Source organism: Periophthalmus magnuspinnatus, chromosome 2 (genome assembly GCF_009829125.3).
Source record: "Periophthalmus magnuspinnatus isolate fPerMag1 chromosome 2, fPerMag1.2.pri, whole genome shotgun sequence".
Taxonomy (NCBI): Eukaryota; Metazoa; Chordata; class Actinopteri; order Gobiiformes; family Gobiidae; genus Periophthalmus; species Periophthalmus magnuspinnatus.
In genome coordinates, this window is record NC_047127.1 from 8,112,440 (window position 1) to 8,137,076 (window position 24,637).

General features: G+C 38.5%; 1 protein-coding gene across 1 annotated transcript; it reads right to left on the reverse strand.

The window, feature by feature from the left end:
• Nucleotides 1-489: 489 nt before the first annotated feature.
• On the reverse strand, nt 490-24,628 carry LOC129457033 (striated muscle preferentially expressed protein kinase-like). Its single transcript, XM_055228632.1, has 3 exons — nt 24,514-24,628; nt 6,955-7,047; nt 490-824 (listed from the first exon to the last, which is right to left on the reverse strand). Exons 1-3 carry the CDS (start codon nt 24,593-24,595, stop codon nt 490-492), a joined length of 510 nt encoding a protein of 169 aa, XP_055084607.1. The 5' UTR covers nt 24,596-24,628.
• Between the last annotated feature and the right edge of the window lie 9 nt (nt 24,629-24,637).

Below are 24,637 nucleotides of genomic sequence, written 5' to 3' on the forward strand. Positions count from 1 at the left end.
ACCAGAAGTCACTATACAAATTATTTCAGCAAAACTAGAACAAGATGTTAACTTTACAAAATGCCTGTAAAAGTGTCCCCACGCCACAGTAAATACAAAACAACATGCGTAAAAGAGATCGTATGATCATTAGTTGTAATAACAACATGCTAAAATTAGCTTGGCTCAAACCCATGCGTGCCACAGCAGCTCTATAAACATATGGTGTAAATCCAAAGATGGCCGCCGTTGAAGAGAAACATGCAGTGTCAAACGTGTGCTCACAGTTTCCAGGAGTGCTGAGTCATTATTAGCAGTGCTTCAGAACAGGATGGCTATCAGAAGTGAACAGTTAAAACAAAACACACGCACATCAGTCACAGAGCCAAAGGAAAGTGTGGGAGAAATGAAAGCACAATGAAACTGATGCTTTTTGCATTGGGTCTACCACAGAGACAGTGTACAGTTTTAGAGTTTTAGAGTCCCGAGGTGGAGCCAGAGTGACCTGTGCTATAAGGGCATGGAGAAGGTTCTGCCTCTGTACAGGCTGAACATGCTGCCGTAGTAGTCACTCCCCACAGACACACTTTCCTCTGAGCCCTGCACAGCCTGCCGCGCCAGGTTAGCGTGGGATGCTCGGATCAGTGGCTCCACACCCAGGTGCCGCACAGGGGCGCCCTCAGCGGGGCCTTGCCTGGAGGGGTTGGAGGGATCCAGAGGGGCCCCTGGGGGCCTAGAGCCCAGGGCGCGCAGCTCTCTCTCCACCACAGGGTCATACGTGCCGGGCAGAGTGGCCCTACGGTCTGAGGCGTCTGGGTTATAGTCCATCATCCGGCCTCCTTCACCTGCACATACACATATGACAATACTGGCATCAAGACTAGTGTTGTCACGAAATTTCAAACTCAGTTTTGATGCTAAGAAATATACTCAATACTGATTCTGATACCACAATAATAAGAAAAACACATTTTCAACATTAAATCACAGTACTTTCTTCATGTGGTCTTATATCTGTGTAATCCCTCAGTCATCCAGGCAGGTTCCATAGTGGTTCATGGGCGTATACTAGTCTATGTGTCTTATACTTGTTCTGAGCTCAATAGGAGAAAACAGGAGTAAGACAAAGGTAGGCAGAGGTGGTTGTAACAAAGTGTTTCAGCTCACAGAGACACAGAGACAGATTACAAGTGTAGTAATGTCCCCCTTTTGGTCATACATCTCTAAAGTTTGCCAATGCTATTTCAGGCGTTTGTGCTTTATCGTTTGACATTTCAGAGATAACATGTGACAGCACAAGTCTTTATCCTCAGTTTCCTCTGCAGTGAACGATGGGGGCAAGTCTTACTGAGAACACATAGCAGCTGTAAGCGAACACGTCAACGGGAAGGCCATGTTAGCTATAAATGCTATAAAAATATGAACTTTAACAGCTCGTAACCTTACTCACAACATCTCCGCTACTTCTAATATAATAAATAGCATTTTAATGAGCCTAATAAATCGTGTCTAATGTAAAACGCGACTCTAAGCAGGCAGACACAGACTAGATGCAGATGTAGCGGTCCTATAAAGCAGCTATCGATTTCTTTAAACAGGAAATGAGGCTGAAAGAGGAAGGCGGGCCACTTAAAGAGATCCACGAGCCGCAAATCAGGTAAGGATCGACGCGTGAGTGATGAGCGTGCCCGGGAGGAGTGCACTGGCAGCGGAAACGTGGAATGGTCAGCAACTTACAGGAAGCACGCAGACGCACCGCCAGCTAGCATACTACTGCTATTGCCATATCTGAGTCAGCGGTATCTGTACTAGCAAAGTCCTGTGTGAAGCAACAAGGAACGATATGTTTTATGCAGAAATGATCGTGATATACAGTAGAGTTAAGCGCTCGCTACAAACTTGTCATACTGTTATATACGTTTTTAACGTTCTTAAAAATATAACTTTATCCGTACTTTATTTAAGAAGAGATTATTGCATACACTTAGCAAGGCAAAATCCTTTTATTTTTACTGGATTAATACTTACAGAATATTCACCCCACAATACATTTTATCTACAGATATGGCACATTAAAACAAATTAGACTATTTGTGAGGCTTATATACAATTTTATGGCTAAAAAAATCAATTTTGTAACAGAAAAGCAAACAAACTGACATTTCTACACTGGAAATTCAAAATTGTAGCTCTTAGCTCTTCGTCTCTGAAAATCAGTTAATTGTTGAAAAGATATAGTTGATTAAATTTTGCCTCCAGTTGCCTCCATTCAGGAATTTGTAACATTCTGATAACATTGCATACTGAATTGTCTATATATTGTATTTATCATATAGTATAACTTTTTTGTGTCCATGAAGATGTAATTGCTTTGTCTAAAATGTTCCACAGTATAGCATTAAACAGTGAAGCCAGAAGACCAAGTTGATGGTTGCTCACAGTAAGAATGCCAAATGTTTCAAACATCTCCATGGAGACAAGCACGTGTTGGACCCCCACCAGAAAAGTTATATAAACCGCCTTTTCGAAAATCATAGTCGGTGTCTGGTGTGGGTGGCAATGGTGTAGTAGGTTAAGCCTATGAACTAGATGCTACCCAGTTCAATTCCCACACATACCCACAACAAGCAGTGATATGGATGGTTATAACAAGAAGGGCATCTGGCAAAAGAATATACGAGGGTCATTCAATAAATAAGGTGAATTTTTCGGTATAAGGACTTTTAATACAGTTAGAAGCTTACTTCTTTCTTTTTTTTTTTGTTTTACTTGTTTTTCACATGGATTTAATTTCTTTTGCAGATTAAAAAAAAACTGAGAGTTTTGGCGATTAACAAAGATGGCCAACCAAGAAGCATGCTCCAGGATTGAACAGCGGTCAGTTATCAAGTTTTTGGTTGCTGAAGGGTGCAAAGCCGTTGAAATTCATAGGAGAATGTCAACTGTGTATCTGCAAAAGAAATTAAATCCATGTGAAAAACAAGTAAAACAACAAAAAAAAAGTTTTTAATACAGCTTCTAACTGTATTAAAAGTCCTTATACCGAAAAATTCACCTTATTTATTGAATGACCCTCGTAAAAATCTGCCAAATATCATTATCTACTGGTTAATTGAGGCTAGCTTTGTTAAGTTTGCTACTATCAACTACCCTGACAAAGTAATTCCATTTTGAACAAATTGTTAGTGTTTAAAATCTGTCCATGTGAACTGATGAAGATGAACTATTCATGGAGAATATTACACATTTTCAGCAGTAGCCTTCTTAATTACCAACTTGAAGTGATTTAGTACTAGCAGCTAGCGCTAAGTGCCAGAACAAGCTCATGTGTTGATGCTGATGAGACATTATGAGGAGCAGTGCGGGCTGTTTATTAGCTCCTCTGCTGTAGACGTGCCTGGTGTGCTGAGCAATATGGCCTCTTATATTTGACTATGGACTGACACACTGGCCTAGTTTTGCAGATAGCCTGTATACACTACAGTCTGCTAAGCTAACATTAAGCTAACAAGCGCACAACATCTGGATTATGAGAATTTTGTCGTTTTACTGAGTTTATTAAAGGCCCTGTACCATGTATTTGAGTTCCAGTACAGATATATTGCATACGCAGCTCTTGAGGTCAAAATAAGTCTGCTCCATACTGCCTGCATCTCATTAAAATGCATTTTATTGTCAGATAATCAGGAAGTGTGTGAGAATGTGTGTGTGATAGCTTGCTACTTATGGTTAGCTTTGCAAAGGTGTCTGAGAGTTGTGAAAAACGTTTATAAACTCATCGCTGTGAATAATTAGGATGTTCTGAATGCGTAAGGTAAGTAACTGCAAATGAAAGGATCTAGTTCTTTTAAAGACAGTACCATCCATAATTAGACTGGCTGACTAGGCCATGTTACATTCTCACATATCACCACTGGATGCTATCTACGTTACTGCTGTCTGACAGTGTGTGAGCTTTGGCCTGACAGTAATATTAGCAATAGCAATTTCCATATTAATAGCAACCAATCTATAGTAATAGCAATAGTAGTTGGTAGTTCCTAAAGGATTTTTCATGGCTTATAACAGACACTCTAATTATTCTAAGAACTGAAAGCTTGAAATAGAGATGATTTGGGCAGTTATTGTTAGTCCTGTCCCAATATGAAACTTCAAAGTGCGATATATTGCTGAAAAAAATATAGACGACAAAAGATAATATTAAAAGTAACTTATGCCCCTGACACAATAACCCTAAAGCAAGATTATACCCAAAAAACTATTCTAAAAACATGAGCTGCAATAAATTAATAGTGGAGTGAAGCACTTCAGTAGTGAGCTATAAAAGTTATTTATTTGACCCTCTCAGAAAAAGAGGGTCAAATAAAAAGAAAAAAGAGAGAGAAGAGAAAAATACCAAAAAGTTCCCTACTTGTACAAAGAAAAGTACTCATGATAAATACTGACCCCCAAAATGTATTGTTCCATCAACCATACAGTATACTGTACATTAAGTGGATATAGTAATTATTATGACAGAACTAGTTATTGCAAGTTTCCTTTGGCGTTTATATTTGTTTACATTAGCAACAGGAATCAATATGGCGGCAGGTGGCAAAGATGGATGCCGGTAGTAATAACTGTAACTGTAATTGTAATAGCAACCGTCACAGCAGTAGAACAAGGCCTGGAATGTATTGGAGCTCAGATGAGTTGGTAGAGCAGTGGTAGACACGACATGCTGTTAGCTGTCACTCTGTCGTGTTTGGAGTGTGAAATTTCCACAACACCTCCGGGGAATGGTGTCCCATTTAGAACAAAGGCCTGATCCTAGACTCAAGGAGAGAATTTGTCAGGGTCACTAATGCTACTGTGCATGAGATCACATAATGACACAAAATATTAAATTTAGCTTGCGGCACAGGAGGTAGTGTGCTCATCATATTACCAAAAGGTTCGGGGTTGAAATGCTACCAATTCATACGGTTTGGTTTGATGTTTGGTTTGGTGTTTGGTTTGATTTTATTTTATTTGGAAATCAGAGTTGCTATATAATTTGGTCCAATATCTTTCACTCTTCATGGTAAATGGTCACATTTTTTAAAAGTACTTTACATCAAGGAACCACGCACCCATTCACACACACATTCAGACACCAGTGTACACAGACACTGGGGGCAAGGTGGGTAAGTGTCTTGCCCAAGCACACAATGACAGCATTCATCTGTAGGAGCTGGAATCACACCGCCAACCTGTGGGCCAGTGGATCTGACCGCTCTACCAATGATGTTTAAGTTGAGAGCGGGATTTGAACAGCAACTTTCGGATCAGTGGCCAAACATCTACACTCCTCGGCCACCAAACAAGGTAAGCTGGATAAAAAATTATAAAAAACATAACATTTTAAAATTAAAACAATATAAAATAAATAAACACATAAAAATACAAATAAAAAATAAATAAAAATGATTTCGAATTCCAAATCTAATGATGATACCCTACCTTTACAACACCAAAAAAAAAAAAAAGGAGAAATGCCATGTTAGTTAGGCTAGACACAGATTGCTTTAAGTTATTTCCCATTTCCCTGTACAAGTCCGTGCATATAAGACTTCCTCTGAGTGCTTTGTGAATTTGTGAAAATGTAGTTGGGAGCCTGTAAACCTGCTCTCCTCCCCCTCCTGCCTATTACCCGAGCAGCGGTGTGTCTCTATATAGATCAGAGCTATTGACACCTTTACTCTGAGCGGCGTAGACACTGGTGCGTTTCGGTGTCAGTGGATTGACAAATTCTTCTCTGGAGGTGAGAGAAAAATAGAAATGTAGAGGGCGTGATGAAAGTAGTGAGTTAATTTTGTTTATAGCGCTGTGGGGAAAAAAGTAGAACGCCAGAAGGATACAAGGACACAGGAATCTACAGCAGCATTGTGAGGTATGGTTTAAGGGCTTTATATGGGAAGGTAGCTCTGAGTACACGATTTTCGCTTCGTGTCTCCAGTCTATATGTAGGTCAAAGAACCAAATAGCTGCAAATTTGGGGCTAAGACATGTTCAGGGAAGTCTCGTAATTTATCAGTAGCGCTAACACTTCCTAGCTTTAATCGGTAATAAAAACTATTAATAGTATATGTTTACATGGTTTTGGAAATATAGGTGCAACTCATTTACACTGAGCATTTGATTTTTAGACATGTTTGCTTTCTGCAGCACAATTACACTTTGAAGCTGCGGAAGTTTTTACTTTCACTTTAACGGACCAAATAGCAGACCAAAGCAATGATGCAACACAAGCTAGTCTGCGGTGGAGGGGCAGTAGTTTACCAGTATTTGTATTTTCCAGACTGTTTCTTACCCTGCGCAGTTGAATGCCTCTCCTAGACTGCTTTTAGTGTGATTAGACTGAGCTGTTACCTGCAGCAGTGCTTTGAGTATGATTGGAGATCTCCAGTTGTGTTTTTGGGATTTGGGACATTCAAACTAAATTTCTCCATTGTGTGACAAATAAACAGTCCTCCCCACTCAAAGTTATTTAAAAAATCAATTTAAATTCTGAGTATGGATGTTGTTTTCCTTGTGTGCATTAAACGTAGTGTGTTGTTGATTGTAGAAGAGAAAAATACCAAAAAGTAGCCTCCTTGTACAAAGAAAAGTAGCTACGATAAATACTGACCCCTAAAATGTATTGTTCCATCTACCAAATATTGAACAATAAGTCGATATAGTAATTTTCTTGACAAGTCTAGTTATTGCAAGTTTTCTTTGGAGTAATTGGTGGATGTTTTTCAGAAATCGAAAAATATCCCCTGCAGCAGACTTCAACAAAATTGCTACAGCAGTAATCTGGCCACAAAATGAACCACTCTTTCAACGTAAACCATGCGTGACCAAACCGTACCAACCTCTGACTCAAACCCTGCTCATGTGTATCCCAGCATGCACAGGTCTCTTCGGAGCCCCCAGAGCCCCCGGGTACTTCGAGGGCCCATGTGCGAGTACCTGTATGTCCCTTGCGCGCGCCCTTGTCCTGCTGTCTGCCCTCTTTGGTCTCCAGCTGGGGCTCGGTCGTCTCATCCTCCGTAGTCTCAGAGTCTGCAACACATAGTCAGAAATCACACATGAGAAAAAAAAGGAGGAAACATCGGAGGAGTAGATGGAAGACAGGGGGGTATTTCACATTCGTTTAGCGCCTACGTCCTAACCCCCTTCTCCCTGTCTCCCCCTTAACTCCCTCATGTAAAGTAAATGGTGTGAGACTGAAGGGTTCTGTGGAGCACAGACCCAAAATAGGATAGTTGGAGCATTTGTTCTGCACCAGTCAAATGAAAAGCTGAGACTACAATGTAATCTTTAAAGGGGAAGTTAAAGGAAAGAACAGTAATGTTTTTTTCATGTAATAAAGAACATTTTTCCCCAGTACTGATATATTGCAATAGCAGCTTATGGGGTCAGAATGAAACCGCCGTGTGTTGTTTGCAGCAAAGTATTTTTATTGTCCGTTATTGTCAGGAAGTAATGCTGGTGCCGTGTTAGCATGCTAGTTGTTGTTAGCATGTAACCGTGGCAGCAAAATCTCGGTGTGGGCTCTGAAAGTTCTGGAAAGCGCTTGACCTAATTGCAGTGAATAATTAGGATGCTCAGGATGTGTTAGGAACTGACTGGAACGTGCCGAGACTGGTGCAAACCATTTCTAATGAACTAGCTATGATTTTGTTTTGTTTTGTTTTTTTAAGCCCGTAAAAATAAAACCAATGTGTCTAAGTAGGAAAAAATATATATATAAATAACAAAAATGAAGTGCACATGTTCAAATCAAATATTGATTTTCAGCTAAGAATTGTAATTTTTTTTTTTTTTTTATTCACTATCATAATAATACTTTACACAATGTTCCATGATGTGACGTTTTCATGTTTACATTTTCTGTTTTGGTCATCCAGTCAGAAAGCAGAATGAGCTAGTCACCATGGGTTGCCATTCTATAATTAAAACCAGTTTGAATAAGCAGATATAACTTTTTTGTCTCCACAAATACAAAAATACGGTCCCATTTTTAAACTAGTAGGGAATACATTCGTTTTAAAAATTTTAGAATTTTTTTTCATTCATTATGTTAGTTAAAAATTTAAAAAGTATGATCATTAAAGGTTATATCCTGGCAAAACTAGATATCTTTAGTGAAGGCTACTCTTACTCGTTGTTGGCAGAGACATTTCTTGGGACCAGTTCTGCCCCTATGTAGTTAGAGGCACCTCCAAACCCTATACTGCTATGTACTGAGAAGGTCTATTCAAACATAGAAAGCACAAGGGATGGGATTTACACACAAAAAAATCAAATAAAAAGCGAAAAAATGTAAATAGGAAAAAATAAACAACACATTTGGTGACGGAGAAGACAAGCATAAATGAAACACAGAAGTACAATTTACTATGGTATGGAGTTTATGGATAGCATTCACAACAACAACAACAGTATAAAAATGAAATAAATAATAACACGCTGACCACAAGGGGGCACAGATGACGTAGGTAGAGTGAATGACGAGCGTTACCGTAGCTTTGTTTTCGGCAGGAGCGGAAAACTTCGCTTCCATAGTGGCAGCAAGAGAGGGCAGACGGGAGAGCAGCGTTACTATGGAAACCAGCATCTCGCTCACCCACACGACCAATCCTCTTCGTACCCATTAGAAGTCTAAAAAACCTGCAGCCCAGAGGGGAGGCCGGCTGCCGGATAACACCACAAAATTAAATAAGCTAACATCTCATTCTGAAACCTGATTAAAATACACTAGATTAGAATAGGGGTGGGCGATATTGACAGAAATTAAAATATAAGAATTTGGGGGATTCTATTTAGAACAAAAGTGAATGAACTACAAAATAAAAGGTACAGTTTGTAACTTTCTTGAGGTATCGCTTCACCTAAATGATTCCATGGAAATAAAACATCAAAGCCATACTTCGGAACATTCTTAATGGAGCTAGAGACGTTTTAAGCCATACTGGGGAAGATTATAACCAAAGGGATCATTTCCATGGAAACAAGCAGGAAGAAGCCCTCCTCCAGGTCAAATAAGAGTGAGGTTTGTGGAGACGCGAGCCCACTCACAATAAAGACATATGTTTTTATATGTTTTTCAATGCATTAAAAATGTCCATACTGTGGCTTTAACAAAAAAAGTCACAAAATTTCCCACTTTTTTAGACAGATAGAGAGCACTTTTTTAAGATTTTTGAATGACCTCCTTTTACAGATTTTAGATGTATTTATTTTTCCATATCTTAAAAACAGCCACTTCGGTATAAACGTGTAGACGATACATCGCCCACATCTATTCCAGAACATAAGTACAATTCCCATTAAAGATACACTATGTAACTTTTCCAGCGGAGGGTCCACCACTTGCTCGTCTCCATGGAGATGTTATTCCACAGTAGGACACTAAACATCTAACTTGTATTTAAGTACGGGTATTTTTGTTACTCATGAATACCTCAAAAAACATGCATTATTTCTTGATTGGACTTGCCTTTCCACAGATCTGACTTCACTTTCACAAGTTTAATGCCATACTGTAGAACATTTCAGTCTCCATAGGTAAGGATCCTCCACCAGAAAAGCTACATAGTGCTTCCTTAACTGCCAGTACAAACACATTTTTAAGAGCTTCACATTAGATCCACCCGTGTGTGTGTAAATCAAGGTAAATTTAAAGTAGGACTGAACACCTAAACTCCGCCCACAACCACATTTCAAATAACAGTATGATTGGTCTAACAGGTATCCACAATTGAAACTCCGCCCCTGCAGCTAGATGTTTGTAATCAGAAACACCTGGTTGTAATCAGGGCTGAGTGATGTCACATAGTACTTGAAATTGGAGGTAGTAGACGCTCAGCTTTTAAACTCAAAGCTGAAAATATACTTGATTTGCGCTTTCAAAAAGGACTAGGAACAGCGGACAATATTATTAAAACACCAAATACAGAGTTTAGTACCAAAAAAAAAGTTTAGTGTTCAGTTCCACTTTAAGCAGTGATGCAATTATAAGGAGATATATGAAGATACTGTACAAATACGGCCATGTTGAGAATTGTAAGCAGCCTACAAGGAGTTTTTTCTTTGGCAAAGATGGTTACAAATATTGGCACCATAACTTAATGACTCCATATTACTCATTGGAGAGATTATGCAGTGACAGCAAGATTGGAAAAGTCATTCTCCAGGGTGAATTTACAAGAAAAAAATGCAAACAAGAAAATGCCTACAATACATTACACAAGCTGTACAGTTGTTATAGAAGAGATATTAAAGGGATGAATCAAAAAATAAACCACAAAAGCAAGAATAAGTGGGAAAGAAGGAGGAGCGGGTAAGAATGGAGGTAAAGGTTATACTGACAACACACCATGGGTCAGTCTGCCAAATGTCCGAGTGGAGTGGCCAGTTCTCTGCAAGAAAACAATACATTATTTAAATGATTGAATACACTGCATTATAGTTTTAATGTTAGCATCGTGTTAGCTAAATTCAGCATTGTACTAGTACGCTAAATGCTATTACGTGCTCTTTTAGGTTAGCTTGGGTCTGTATTAAGGGCTAGGTGATATTAAAATGAATAATCTGGCTTCTTATTTTTTTGTATTAAATCACAAATATGTTAATATGTAACGGGAAATGCCTTAGTTGAGGTTTAACTAGTGCTGAAGACATGAAAATTCATGAAAACATAGTTCTGAAATGCTATTTTGACTTGTTTAACATGTAGTTAAAGATATATTGAATTAAATTTGAGTTAGTTAGTTTCTTTTTCACCTAACCTTGTACTGTATTCTCTTGTGCTGAGTTTCTCATGGTTGGAATTTAACAAACCCTGCCCACCCCAGGAAGTATTAACCAATCAACATCCTACATTTTGTTTGTTTTCATTCACAAATCCCAATGTTTTTGAATGAAATGCTCAAATTATTATTACTACTACTACTACTACTACTACTACTACTACTACTACTACTACTACTACTACTACTACTACTACTACTACTACTACTACTACTACTACTACTGCTGCTGCTATTGTTACTATTGCTAATAATGCTGCTACTCCTACTAGCCTAATACTACTACTGCTACTAGTACACTGCTCCAGACAAGAATTGAAGGATGGGTCAGTTGCAGAGTTGCTACCACTACCACTACTAGTACTACTATTGCTAGTGCTACTGCTACTGCTACAACTACTGCAAAAATCTAAACTGATTTGCTGATAATTGGACATTTTCTTCCCACTTTTGAACCAGCCCCAAAGTCGAATTTGATTAGAGAATTCTCATCACAATTTGCTTTGCTCTGATGCCATTATGTCTCTGCAGAGATAGTAGTCATTTGCTGACGTTGACTTGGCATATTGTAGAATGCCTCCTCCCAGTGTGTCAGTCAGCCCAGTGTCTCCCGTAGACTCTCCCCTGGCTCCAATGCTTCTGCGGGGGCTATCTGATCCACTGCAGGATCCTCATACACTCTGGCACCAGCTCTCAGTCTCCCAGTGTGGGGCCCTCCAGTACGGATACAAACGCAGTGTAAGGCTAACTGTTTTACAATATGTTGGCGGTGATTGCAAGGACTGAACCAAGTTTTGTAGTCTAATCCAATTTAAAAATTAAAAACTTAACCAGGAGTAAACAGAGGTTAAAGAAACACCAACCCAGGATTAAACCAGGTTCAAATAGGTTCTGTGTATAGGTTTTTGTACCAGGTGTAAGAAGATCCAAACCAGGACTAAACTAGAACTAAATCAGGCCTAAACCAGAACTATGCACTAAGGCTAAACCAGGACCAAACTAGAACTATACCCCAGGGCTAAAACAGAATTAACCCAGGTTCAAACGGGCTACACATCAAGTCTAATCCAGTTTAAAATCATTTTAACCAGGAGTAAATATGAGCTAAAGAAGCAAAGTAGGACTAAGTCAGGTTCAAAGAAGTTCTATATTCATCAAGTCTAATACCAGGAGCCAGACCACGACTCAACCAGAACTAAATCAGGGCTGAACCATGGACTAAAGGAGTACAAAAAACAAAGCTAACCCAGAATCCAGAATTAGGTTTGATTTAGGACTCAGACTGGACTAAACAAGATTTTAAACCAAACTTGGATCTTAAGCAGGAAGAAGTCAATTCTAAGATAAGGTACTAAACGAGGATAAAAATATAACTCAACTAGGCCTAAATCAGGAGTAAAAACAAATCTAAATCAGAACTAAACCAGGATATGGACTAAGCAAGGCCTAAAAAAAAACTGCACCTGGACTAAAACACCTCTAGGCTATTGTATATGGACTAGAACACACCAAGGCTAAACCTACAACTAAACCAGAACTGAAACAGGTTCTACATAGACATGAAGTCTAACCCTGGTTCAAAGTAACAAAGCACACTTTAAAGAATCACTAAACCAGGACTAAACCAAGACTTAGCCAGGCCTAAACATAGGATAATGAAGCATCAAACCAGGATCAAACCAGGACTATGCATCAGGTCTAAACCAGGGCTAAACCAGGACTTAACCCAATTCAAACAAATTCCATACATCAGGTCCAACCCAGTTTAAAATTAACTTGGAGTAAACACAAATCAGGACTAAACCAGAACTAAAGCTGCACTAAACTAAGCTGGACTTAACTCAGTTCAAACAGGTTCTGTATACATCAAGTCTATTCAGGATTCAAAAGAACTCAACCAGGATTTAGCATGTTAAAGACGCATCAAAACCAAGGCTAAACCAGGGCTAACCCAGGGCTAACCCAGGGCTAACCCAGGGCTAACCCAGGGCTAAACCAGGGCTAAACCAGGGCTAAACCAGTTTCAAAAAGTACATACTTCAAGTGTAACCCAGTTTAAAATGACTTAAACAGGAGTAGACAGACGTTAAAGACACACCAACCCAGTCCTAAACCAGGACTAAATCAGGTTTGCATAAGCTCTGTAAACATCAAGTATCAAAACCAGGGCTAAACCAGGACAACACCAGAACTATATCCCATGACTAAAACAGAACTAAACCAGGTTTAAACAGGCTATCCATCAAGTCTAACCCAGTTTAAAATGACTAAATCAGGACTAAACTAAGATAGAATCAGGTTCAAATGCGTTCCGATTTTCCTCAACCAGGAACCAGAACCAGAACACCAGGAGTAAGAAGCACCAGACCAGGACTTAACCAAAACTAAACCCAAACAGAACCAGGACTAAAGCAGGTCTAAACAACACCTTTATATCAACACAAACCCAACCCCCATAAGCTTTAGTCTGAAAAATGCTGGCATTATCAGGTTACATTTGTCGACGAAGCACAATAAAAAGCAGCGATTCCCTGGAGGTTTTCATATTGACTTTTGTGGACGACCCCCGTAAACTAACCTGCTTCTGGAGGTACCCCCACCCCCCGTCGCCGTGTACAGCGTAGCCCACTGACACACTTTCCATCTGGGCCGGCCCCGGGAACCTACCTCCCCTGCTCTGGATGGATGACTTATTATCACGGCGAATTGTCTCCTCGCTCACAGCCGCATGCATTTTTGATGAGACAGAACAGCCAGAGAACTGTGAATGTTTTGCGGTAGAGTGTGAGCGGAATTTGAAATTGGGTTTGGAAAATTTGGTAATTATAACAATGCTAATTAGCCTTAGTTGGCATGATTAAAGACTTAATTAACATCAAACTAATTGTTTATTAAGAATGATTCAGGCTCACTTAATACCCTAAACCGAACCCCTTATTAAGTAGTTACTAAGCCTGAATCATTCTAATTCTTCATTATGAATTAAGACTTATCAAGGCGTAGTTACAAGTGGTACCAAAAATTTAAAATGATTTCAAGTTGCAATTTTGTTTTTTCATCAAAATAGTTAAGACAACAATCATAATAACTGAATTTAACGGTATTTTTTAAAATTTATTTGAGACTGATGGAATTTTTGGAAGAAAATTTTCAGATTTTGAAGAGAATTTCGACTGGCATTTCTATAGCAACCATTTTTCTAGATCTGTCTGTTGTTTTGACCTGACGTGTCCTCAGCTGTCTGCATAGCAAGAATTACATAATGTTTTCAGTACATTTCCGTCTGTTATTAACTGATTTTTTTCACAAAGCAATTAACTAATTCTGAAATTTTAATTAAAATAACAAAACGACTAACATCTTCCAGGTAGAGGGTGTGGCATTCCAAAAAGTCAACACTGTGTACGTCAATTGAAATTATAATATTAAAAAGGCAACTCACCTGAAATCTTTTTTTGGACCAAATTTTCTTCATATTTCACTTTCAAATTCCCAAAGCGCAAAAAACCTGTAGCTTCGAAAAATATCCGTAAAATTTGTGAATAAAAACAAATTTCGTTGGGTGTGGTGGTGGTTGGAAGATTTTGTGCGTGGGCGCCTTGGGGTGACAACAAAACAACAAAATATGGAGGATGCAAATGCTATGTAGCGGAGCAGCTAGGTGCCTTTGTCTGTGCTAGCGCTGAACTGAATGCGAGAGGAGAGGAGAGAGGGAAGAGAGGAGAGAGAGAAGAGGAGAGAGAGAGAGAGAGGAGGGGGGGAGGAGCGCAAATCAAAAACGACAGGGGGCGAGGAACCAAACAAGGAGGTAGGGAGGGGAGCGAGGGAGGGAGTGAGGAGACGAGGAGGGGGAAGAATAGAAAGCGAAGAGGAGAGGAGGAGGAGGAGGGTGGGGGAGGAATGGTGGGTGCTCACAAAATATGAGGCATCGTGAAAATAAATAACACGTCCTACACTGCTCCTGCTTTTAACGTTTGGGAAGAGTCACGCATCAAATTCAACCAAATACTTGCCTAGATCCATATTTTTGTAGAATTTGTTGATTAATAAATAATGTTTAATAAAAAATGGGTTCTTAAAGAGAGGGTATTTTACTTCTATGGGGAATAAACTGCTAACACATAACATATTTAGATCCCCATGTTACCTTTTACTGTTTTGAAAACGCTATATTTGTCAAAAACAATGTATTAACATGTTTAATATGTTTCACTTTCATTTTTGGTGCTCTAAGTCCCCCTCCCTTTGCTCTCCAAGCTAAGTCACCCACCCTCAGACCTCTATCACAACACAGTCGGCGTGCATCCCGCTAATGAAACTATCGCACATCGCATCAGGTTTGTGAAGTTGTAGTGTATTGTTTTGTATCAGGCGTTTATATGTTTATGGAAAATTGCAATGAGAATTTAGAACAGAATTGTACTGCTAATTGTAAGGGAGGTTTGAATAGGGCCCGGGAGAGATCGCTAAATAACTCAAACATGCACGGATGACATGTAAAATCTCTCAAGGCATGTTTTTGAAGTGAATAACATCATAACAAGATAGAAAGCTTTAAAAAGTTGATTTTGCAAAATAACCCCTCTTTAAGATGCTACATACTAAAATTAGCATTCATTCAAAAGTATTCAGACGTTATAAAGTGATAATGACCCACCACCATATTGGGTTGTTCCACTTCTCTTTTATTCTCTTTTTATATTGTTTTGTTAAAGCCTCCTTTTTTATCTTCTGAGAATCAGGAAGTACCAATAATGCACTACTAGCATGCTAGTTATTGTTAGCTTTCCCGTAACTGCAAAACTCCACTCTGGTCTCTGAAACTTGTGAAAAGTGCTTATAAACTCATCATGGTGAATAATTACGATGCTTTAAGACAGTAAAAATACAGTACAGCACCTTTAACTGCTAATAATATTAAATTATTTTGAAAACTACTACACAACTTCATCTGCCATAGCTGCGTAAGGGGTTAATGGATGAAGCCTACATTTACTACTTTGTACATGAGGTGGGATAAGGTGAGCAGACATGGGGTGGGGGGAGGGGGCAAAGGCGTCTGCTGGCCCAGGCCCCAGGGTTTTAGGAGCCTACATTTGGACCTTCATCCTATTCATTTATATTAGAAGGGGGCCCATGTCAGGCTTTTTGCCCCGGGCCCCAAAAATCCTGTCGACGGGCCTGGGTGGGATACTCTCTATACATTTACGACTTCAATGCTAACCGAGTATACATTCTAGCTTCATTTAAATATACAACCTTGCATATTCACTGCTTCATGCGCTGCTGCGAGCCTGTTACCGTGGTGATGGCCACATGTGTCAGCTAACATTTCACTGCATTACTAAAGCTATGGAGACAATATTAGCTGAGTTATGATAGTGACCATATAAGGCAGAGCTGTTTTTTTCCTATGGTGTTTTTCCATGACTCTCTGGGCAGTTGTATTAGACAGGTAGCAGCCTTGAGCACACTACGTACTACCTCAATTATTTATGTTCAGGTCCCATAGAGAAGCAATGATACTGACAATAAAACAAGATAACAATATAAAGCTAACGCTAAAAATTGTAGGCTAAAAAGCCAAAGGTTATCGACCGAAAGATGCAGAAAGACCCAAACCAAGACACTGAATCAATCTCGCAGTGATATCTGATCAGAGGTGGGTAGAGTTCAGTTGCATTTACTTGAGTAGCTTAAAGAAATTGTACTTTTCAGAGGACTTTTCTTGCAACATAATTTTACTCCTACTTTAGTAATATTTTTATTAAAGTAACAGTACTCTTACTTGAGTATAAGCTGTGGTTCCTCTTCCCACTGTAAGTCTATAAGTGACAAGATATAAATCAGATCTTATGCTCTTACTTGAATCGTAGTAATACTTTACAATACTATACTTATACAAATACAATACTTTGAGTAAATCTTTGAACCACTACTTTATACTTCTACTTGAGAAATATAATTTTGAAGTAACCTTAATCTTACTTGAGTACAAATTTTGGATACTCTACCCAGTTCTGCATTTGAAACATTTGATTGGTGTATTTCGATAGTAAATGCTCTTTAGTTCAGATACAAACAACTATTTTCTATTTACGATTACATAAATAACCAAAAATCTTGTGGTTTAAAGTGCATATGACAGGTTTTTATGATTCTCTAATCTTACTTCATTTGGTGGGATAATATTTGTTTGCGAAGAAAAGTTGAAAATAGGCAGAAATGTACAGGAAGTAAAAAGTTCTAAACATCACACTAGGAACTAGAACTAGAATTCTATTCAAAAGTTAGACACAAACACATACATGTAAGTAAAAGTAAAAATTTAAAGCTAAAAATGGCTTAAGTGTGTTTTAGTAAAATAAGCAGTCCAACCTGTCATAGGCCCTTTAAACTCTGGGAGCAATAAATATATTTGGGAAAAATAATGGTGGAGACGTTAATGTCCCACACTAAGGCATTGAAGCTATCTTGCATATAGTCAATTCTAGGTGTTTTACTTCCCAAAGAAATACAATACAAACATACATTTTTACTGTGAGCAAGATCGTCCCTCCGCAGATCTGACCTGTACCTTGGGAGTGTCACCTGCTTGTCTACATGGAGATTGACAGTTTAATGCCATATGGTGGAACATTCCAGACAAAGCAATAACATCTCCAGGGATATGTTTAGTTACTGGAGTCACTATAACAAAACAAATAACAAAATAATGCATTTAAAAGAAACTTACAATTCAATATATATTAATCCATTTTAGCTTGATAACAAGTTAACACCATTTGAACAAATTATACATTGATTTTGGAACGCCAAAGTCAATTGATACTTTGCAACTGATGTCATCAATATTCTCTGGAAGGTGTGATGCTAACTAGAAACACTGCTCTGTCTGAAGCTCTGTTACATAAGTTAGACTTTAATCTGGGCTTTGTTTTAACACAATTTGACCATAAAAATCTGACTTAGCTGGAATTACAACAGGTGAACTGATTTTGTGCTTTCAAATAGCATTACAGTCACAAGCTAGCATCAGCCAGCAGTTTTTCAGTTAGTCACCCTCACCTTTTTGTTGAAAATCAAACCTCTAAATGAACTATGAATGCTCGTATTGATCAGATGCTCCTGAAAATATGTTATTTAAAATTTCAGACAAGCTAAAAACATATAGGGCTGTGTTTGTCAATGTGTGCATTGTGTCACCATGGTAACGGCTGAACATTCTGCCATAGACATACAAAAGAACCCCCGCTGCGCGTGATGTCACAAATTTCTATAGTATGGTAGATTATTGACTATCAGCATGTTGTTTGTCAAAATGTCTGTAGATACCAGTATTGACTGAAGAGGATTCCCTATTGAAACAAAAGCAGAGGATTACATAACACTGTGGTTCATCCGATTTGCATCCCTCCACATCTCTGCCTACTTCAAGAGCTCTCCGCATTCACAAACACGCTCTCGACAACATCTGCTGAGGGGTAGACAAGACAGTATATATCTTGGTCTATTATATATATATATATATATATATATATATATATATATATATATATATATATATATACATACATACATACATACACACACACATAGTCCTGTACTAGTCCATTTTGAACCATGAGCAAAGAACATGTGTCATAATGTTAGCCCCACCCACTTAATCTATTTTTTCACTGTGACGTTGGACGTTGAACCATGACAGACAACACCGGCCTGGGATAGTGACAGGAATAGTAGCTTCTGGTTTCTTTTTTTGGAAAGTCAATTGCAAATTTTGACAGTTACAGGTTCTGTTTTTCTGGGAAACTTTATAAAATGTTAGACCCATTATTGAATAAAATACAAGCTGTTAAAGTATAAATAGTATAAATATTAGTGATGGGACTCACAGTAGTACTAATGTGATTTTCAACATTAAATGGTAGTACTTTCTTTTATGTTACCATGTGGTCTTGTGTAATCTCTCAGTGGTCCAGGCAGGTTCCATAGTGGTCCATGGACGTATATTAGCCTATGTAGTCTTATACTTGTTATGATACAGCTCAAGATCATTCTAAAGCTGTTCAAGAAAGGTTCATTTCTGTCCTGTGAATGTGACTTTTTTTTAGCATCGATTAGCCTCTGATTTTCAATACCAACCAATTCATGCTAAAAATTATAATGCAGTTTGACAATTTACATAAAAAACTCTCTCCAAAGTGGTCAACAGCAGCTTTATCTGTGATACAGGATATACTCCACCCCTCCCCCCTCCTCAGATCAATAACCCCTCGTAATATCACTGGATTGTCTGCATAGAAAAAAACAGTGCATCCAGCCCAGCAACAACAATGGGCTTCTACCACTCAGTGAAATGCAACGCAGGCTCCAGGCTAAGCTAATGTCATTACTGTAGGAGGGTCATAAATCACAGGCCTTCAGTAATCTAGTTGTACACATATGCAGTAACCATAGCTGCATGTATGAAAGACTGTATGATCTATGTATTGGTGACAGTCTTATTCTTGAATGCATTACAATGAAGGTCTAGATATGTCCAAATCACTATATTTACTTTAATTCATTAATCCAAAATGTTTTTTTGCGTGTTCTCCAAAATGCTCAGTTTGCATTTTGCCCAGATTGTTGCATCCTATGTACAAATCCGGACTTTTCCTATGAGATTTGTAAGTCAATAAGCTATCACCGGATGCATTCTGTGTTCAAATTGTGTTCACAACAAACGTGTGGCTCTGTTAGCTTAGCATTAACTATCAGAGAGTAAAATTGATTTACTCTCTGACAGTTAATTTCTATTACTGACAGCAGAGGGAGCTCCAACACGTAAATGCCTCATTGAAAATTGGAGGTGTAGTTTATGAAGTGTGTTTTCCAAATACAGACATTATTTTAAGTTAGAAAATGTGAAAGACTGATCCCAAGGTGACCAAAATCTTGTTTAAAGGGGAATTAAAGCCACAAGAATGTCTCATACGTGTTCAGTTTTTAGATGTATATCATATAAGCTTACTATTGACAAAGTATTGAAAATCAGATACTAATCGATATTAAACTAGACAGTCATTTGGCCTTTCTTGAACAGTTTTAAAGTGATCTTTGAGTGATTCAGTTAAATTCAACTGTATTTATATAGCAAATAAAAAACAACTTCAGCCGCCCACATATGCTTTGCATAAAAAGTCAATAAAATAGTCCTTAGTTTTGAAATCATATATAGACAGACATAAACAGAGCCAAAAAGGAAAAGTATTATGTCATAAAATATACAAACATTATACATTACATACATTATACTTTCATCAAAATTTACAGATTTTTTATTTTTTAGCAATTAGCCTTTCATCAACTAGCTAATGAAAGTTCATCAAGTAAATCAAAATGTGACCAAAACAATATTGTTATAACTTTTTACTTAATATAAATTTACTTTCATGTTCTTTGTCTTAATGTAAATCTACAGCTAATCGTCAAGGTACGAGCCAGGTCCATGGAGAGGCAAGCCTGCTACGGATCCTTTTTTTTTTTTTGAGGTATTTATGAGTAGACCTGTCACGATGACAAAATTTAAAGCCAAAAATATATTGTTCTAGCTTTCATATATTGAACAATAAATCAATAAGGTAATTATCATGACATGCCTATTTATAAGCAATAAAAACACCCTGGATGAAATCTATTGGCTGAAATGTTACACAGTGTGGCTTTAAATAACAGACTCACAAAACCTGTATATGGACACATCTGGATGCATAGAGTGACAAAAGCCATCTCGCTAATGTCTCCTCTGTAGGGAAACATTAATGTTACACTAATAGCACATTTACAGAGTTAGCGTCTTGCATTTAAGCTAGCCACATGAGGTCCAGTCACATCTAATGACCAGGAATCCATTGTTACAGTATCCATCCATTTCACTTTCTAACGTCACTATAGATTTACAGTTCTCCTTATATAGTTAATAGCTTTGGCAGAATGCATTGATTTTTAAGGAAGCTAGCATTTACTGTCTGTTTGCACACCATTAAGAAGCAATAACTTACTATTTCTATGACTTGTAATCGTGCACACAGGTCAGTTATTAGCTGGCATTGCCTTTAAAATAAAATAAATAAATAGTTGAAAGAGGGATTGAAACATAGAGATAGGGGGAGGGAGAATGGTAGCCTATTGATTGCATGACATGGGCAGGGCTGTGACAGATAGATCCAAGGAGTACGGCTTTATCAGCACGGTCTGACATGAGCTAACTGACGCTAACGCTAACCAAATGGAGCTGATTTTACATTATCACGCAGCTACAAAGAGCATGCACAATGATCTGTCAGTAGTTTTCGTGTCAAGTAAGTACCACATAAGAAAATAGTAACTCAAATATGACCTAAATAACAATATCAAAGGACTGAACACAGGGTAAACAAGGACTAAATCAGGACAAACCTAACACCTAAAGTGGTACTTAAACTGGACTTTGTGTCATCATAAGACCAGAGACATCCGAGGACCAGCAGGACTAATATGAAACGTCATCAAAACAAAGAGCCGTGTGCCTGTCGGTCTCTTTTATGGATAGCTGCAGATCGTGGTAGCAAGTAGTGTTTTTTTGTTTTTTTTTTGTACCAAAACATGACGCTGCTGAATCCTATACATATCATCGATTAAGAAAATAAAATTGAAGAATGAAGTAAGTACAGAGGAATGAGTGTATGCTGGCGGTGGAAAACAGAGATACATTGGCAGTAAGGTGATTAAAGATTGCTCAAACATGCACAAATCACTCCAAATACAACTTCAAGAGGGCAAACGAGAAGAGAAATAACTATAGCATGGTGAAAAGCTCTGAAAAGTTGATTCTGCATAAAAGGTTGGCTTTAAAGGGAAAATGCTACAAAACATGTACATTTTTAGAGCTTTAACCATGTCATAGTTGCTTCTTTTTTCATTTAACCTCTCGAAGTTGTATTTAAAGTGTTTCATGCATGTTGACGTTTGAGTAATCGTTATTTTCCTGCATTCAAGACGCCATTGCTCCAGAAATTCTAGTTTCACCCTAACCCCCATAAACATTAGTTCAGCAGGCTAGAACAATGTTATGTTTTTAAATGTCCAAATTATAACATAACTACATAACAGACAAAAACATCTTTCCCATATCAGAACCAAGGATTTATCAGGATCGAAAACAGGTCTAAGCCAGGATTAAGAAAACCAATGACAAAAAACAGACTTTAAATAGTACTTGAACTGCAAAATACTTGATGATCTCTTTACTAATATGTTCAACCAATCAAAGTCTGCACCACATGTTGAGAAGCACTGATCTAAACGCCATCTGCATGTTAACTAGCAATAACAACACACTTGTAAACACATCAGAGTGAGCTTCGTCTTCCTGCCTGTAGGTGGGCAGAGAGAGAGAGAGAGACAGAGACAGAGAGAATAAGAGAGTGAGAGAGCAACCCGATCCTAACACCTAATCCAGAGCCAGTCCACTAGAGTCCAGTCCCTATGAGACCTGTGCAGGGACACAAACATGTCCACTGCCAAAAGAGGGAGAAAGAGAGAAAGAGGAATGGGAGTGAGAAGAGAGAGAGAGGAGAGAGCATGACAAACAGTGGGAGAGAGAGAGGGAGAACATGAGAGAAGTGAAAGACCAGGAGCTGGAGAGAGGATAAAAGAGAAAGAGTGATATTCAAGAGGGAGAGAAGGAGAGAGAAAAGGCGAGGAGAAAAGAGAGATACAAGAGCGTGGCAAAGAATGGGAGGGGTAGGAAAGAAGGAGAGAGTGAGAGAGAGATAAAGGATAGAGAGAGGAGAGAATGAAAGAAAGAGAGTGAGGGAACAAGACGCTGAAGGGAGCAGGAAAGATTCATGGAAGAGATAAAGGGAAAGCAAGAATAGAGAAGAGAGCATCAGAAGGAGTGGCAGAGAGAGGGGGAAAGGAGTGGAGAAAAGAAGAGAGGGATGGATGGGTTATAAGAGAGTGAAAGATAAAGGGGAGTCAGTGAGAGAAAAGAGAGAAAAAAGAGAGCAAAAAGATGGGAAAGGAACAAAAAGAGAGCGGGAAGACAGAGAGACGGATAGATAAAGAGAGGGTGGGAGGGAGAGACAGTAAAGATCCCGAGCCGAGTTAATACTCAGGCTAATGAAGTGAAGTGGGGCTTAATCCAGAGCGAGGGAACATTTGGAGAATGTGAAATCATTAGGAGCGAGGGATGATCCACACGGAGCTATTGTGAGGCACCACAATGGACACGCTAAAGCCAACATACACAGGAATGCTAACATGTGGAGTATGAAGTATAAAAGTACACACATGTTACTTCATCTTGTAAGGATTTCAGGTGTCACATTCTATCCATGGGTTTCACAATGATGAAAAATGAGCACCGTTGCCATAGCAATTAACAATTCAAAACAAAATATTACATCTTTTGAATGGTGAAATAACCTCAAAATTGTAAGGAATGTTCCATAGTGTGTCCTTTATTCAATTATAATTACATTTTTTTTCAAACACATGAATTCTTTCAGGATCACCTCTCCACAAACCTGATCTGTAACTTGTCCTGGTGGTGTCACATGCTTTTCTAGATGGAGATAGAGAAGTTTAATGCCATTCTGTGAAACATTCCAAGCAAAGCAATAATACAAACAGGAAAAAGCACCTTTAAAGTGGGGTCAAATTACTGCAGTAAATATGCACATTTTGTCGAGTGGTTTGCTAAGTATTTTCCTGGCAAATCCAGAATGTTGTCTCTGCATTTTTTACACAGCCTTGCCACCACGCCCTGCGTTGCCTCGAGCCAGGCTCAAACACGGCCATCTAAGCAGATTTCTTTATTCAGTGACACGTGAAATGAAGGAGCTCATTGATCACCTATTTTTTATTAACAAATTTCTCTCATCTCAGATTAACAGAGTTTCTGCTCATTCATTCTGCAGAAATCTGCAATGTTTTATAGCCCCCTGTGATATTTTACTGCTTTATTTTTTTATACAGACAGGTCAAGCGTGTCCTTGAGTGGCTAATACACCTGTCAGTGTGGCAATCACGCCCATCTGAACTCGTGGAGGTTCAGTGGTGACCAGACTCGCATCTGAGCCTATTGAAGTAGTGTGTATTCTGGATCCCAGACAAGCTAAATATAGCAGGATATAGAACATATCTAGTAAAAAGTCAAAATTAAGATTTTCTGGAACAGACATTTCAATGAAATATACAAAACAGTACAATTAATAGAGTAATACTGGCGCTTTCTCCATTTGACAATTACATCATCATGCATCACTTCTGCTTCTAACTTTATAAATCTATTTTTTTCCAACAGCTGCATCTGCTGCTGAAGATTCAATAATTCTGTCAAGTGTCAGAAATGCCTCTTGGCCCAATCTGTCATGTTTCGCTTGTTTTTATATCAGATTTGTTTACCCAATACAACATTCATCCATTCTAAACTTGCTGTCTGGCAATATAACTCTTGAGAATTTCAAAGTCTCCCAAAAACAATGGAATTCACATTTTGAGAAATTCTATTAAGACCAAACCAACGCAATGATACAACCTTCCACTGAAAGCACATTACTTGAGACTATCCAATTAGCTAGTGACCAAATTTTCAAGTGAAACGCACTTGAATCTTCCAGCTAACAGCCCACGGAAATTACACCACCAACTCAATGCATGTGTGTGGGTTCTATCCCGCACTCACCTCGAAGTGCCTTGCTCCTGCCTCCACTCTCTCTTGCACTCCGCAAAGCCTTCCTAGCGTCCAGCAGCTCTTTGCGGTACATGTCAAACTAGCTAGCACACCTCTTTAGCTGAAATTAAACCCA

Coding starts and splice junctions, on each gene's coding strand:
- LOC129457033 (XM_055228632.1), bottom strand. CDS start 24,595: ATGTACCGCAAAGAGCTGCTGGACGCTAGGAAGGCTTTGCGGAGTGCA. Junction 7,048..24,513: donor CAGGAGCAAGGCACTTCGAG/GTGAGTGCGGGA, acceptor TATGTGTTGCAG/ACTCTGAGACTACGGAGGAT. Junction 825..6,954: donor CGCGCGCAAGGGACATACAG/GTACTCGCACAT, acceptor GTGTATGTGCAG/GTGAAGGAGGCCGGATGATG.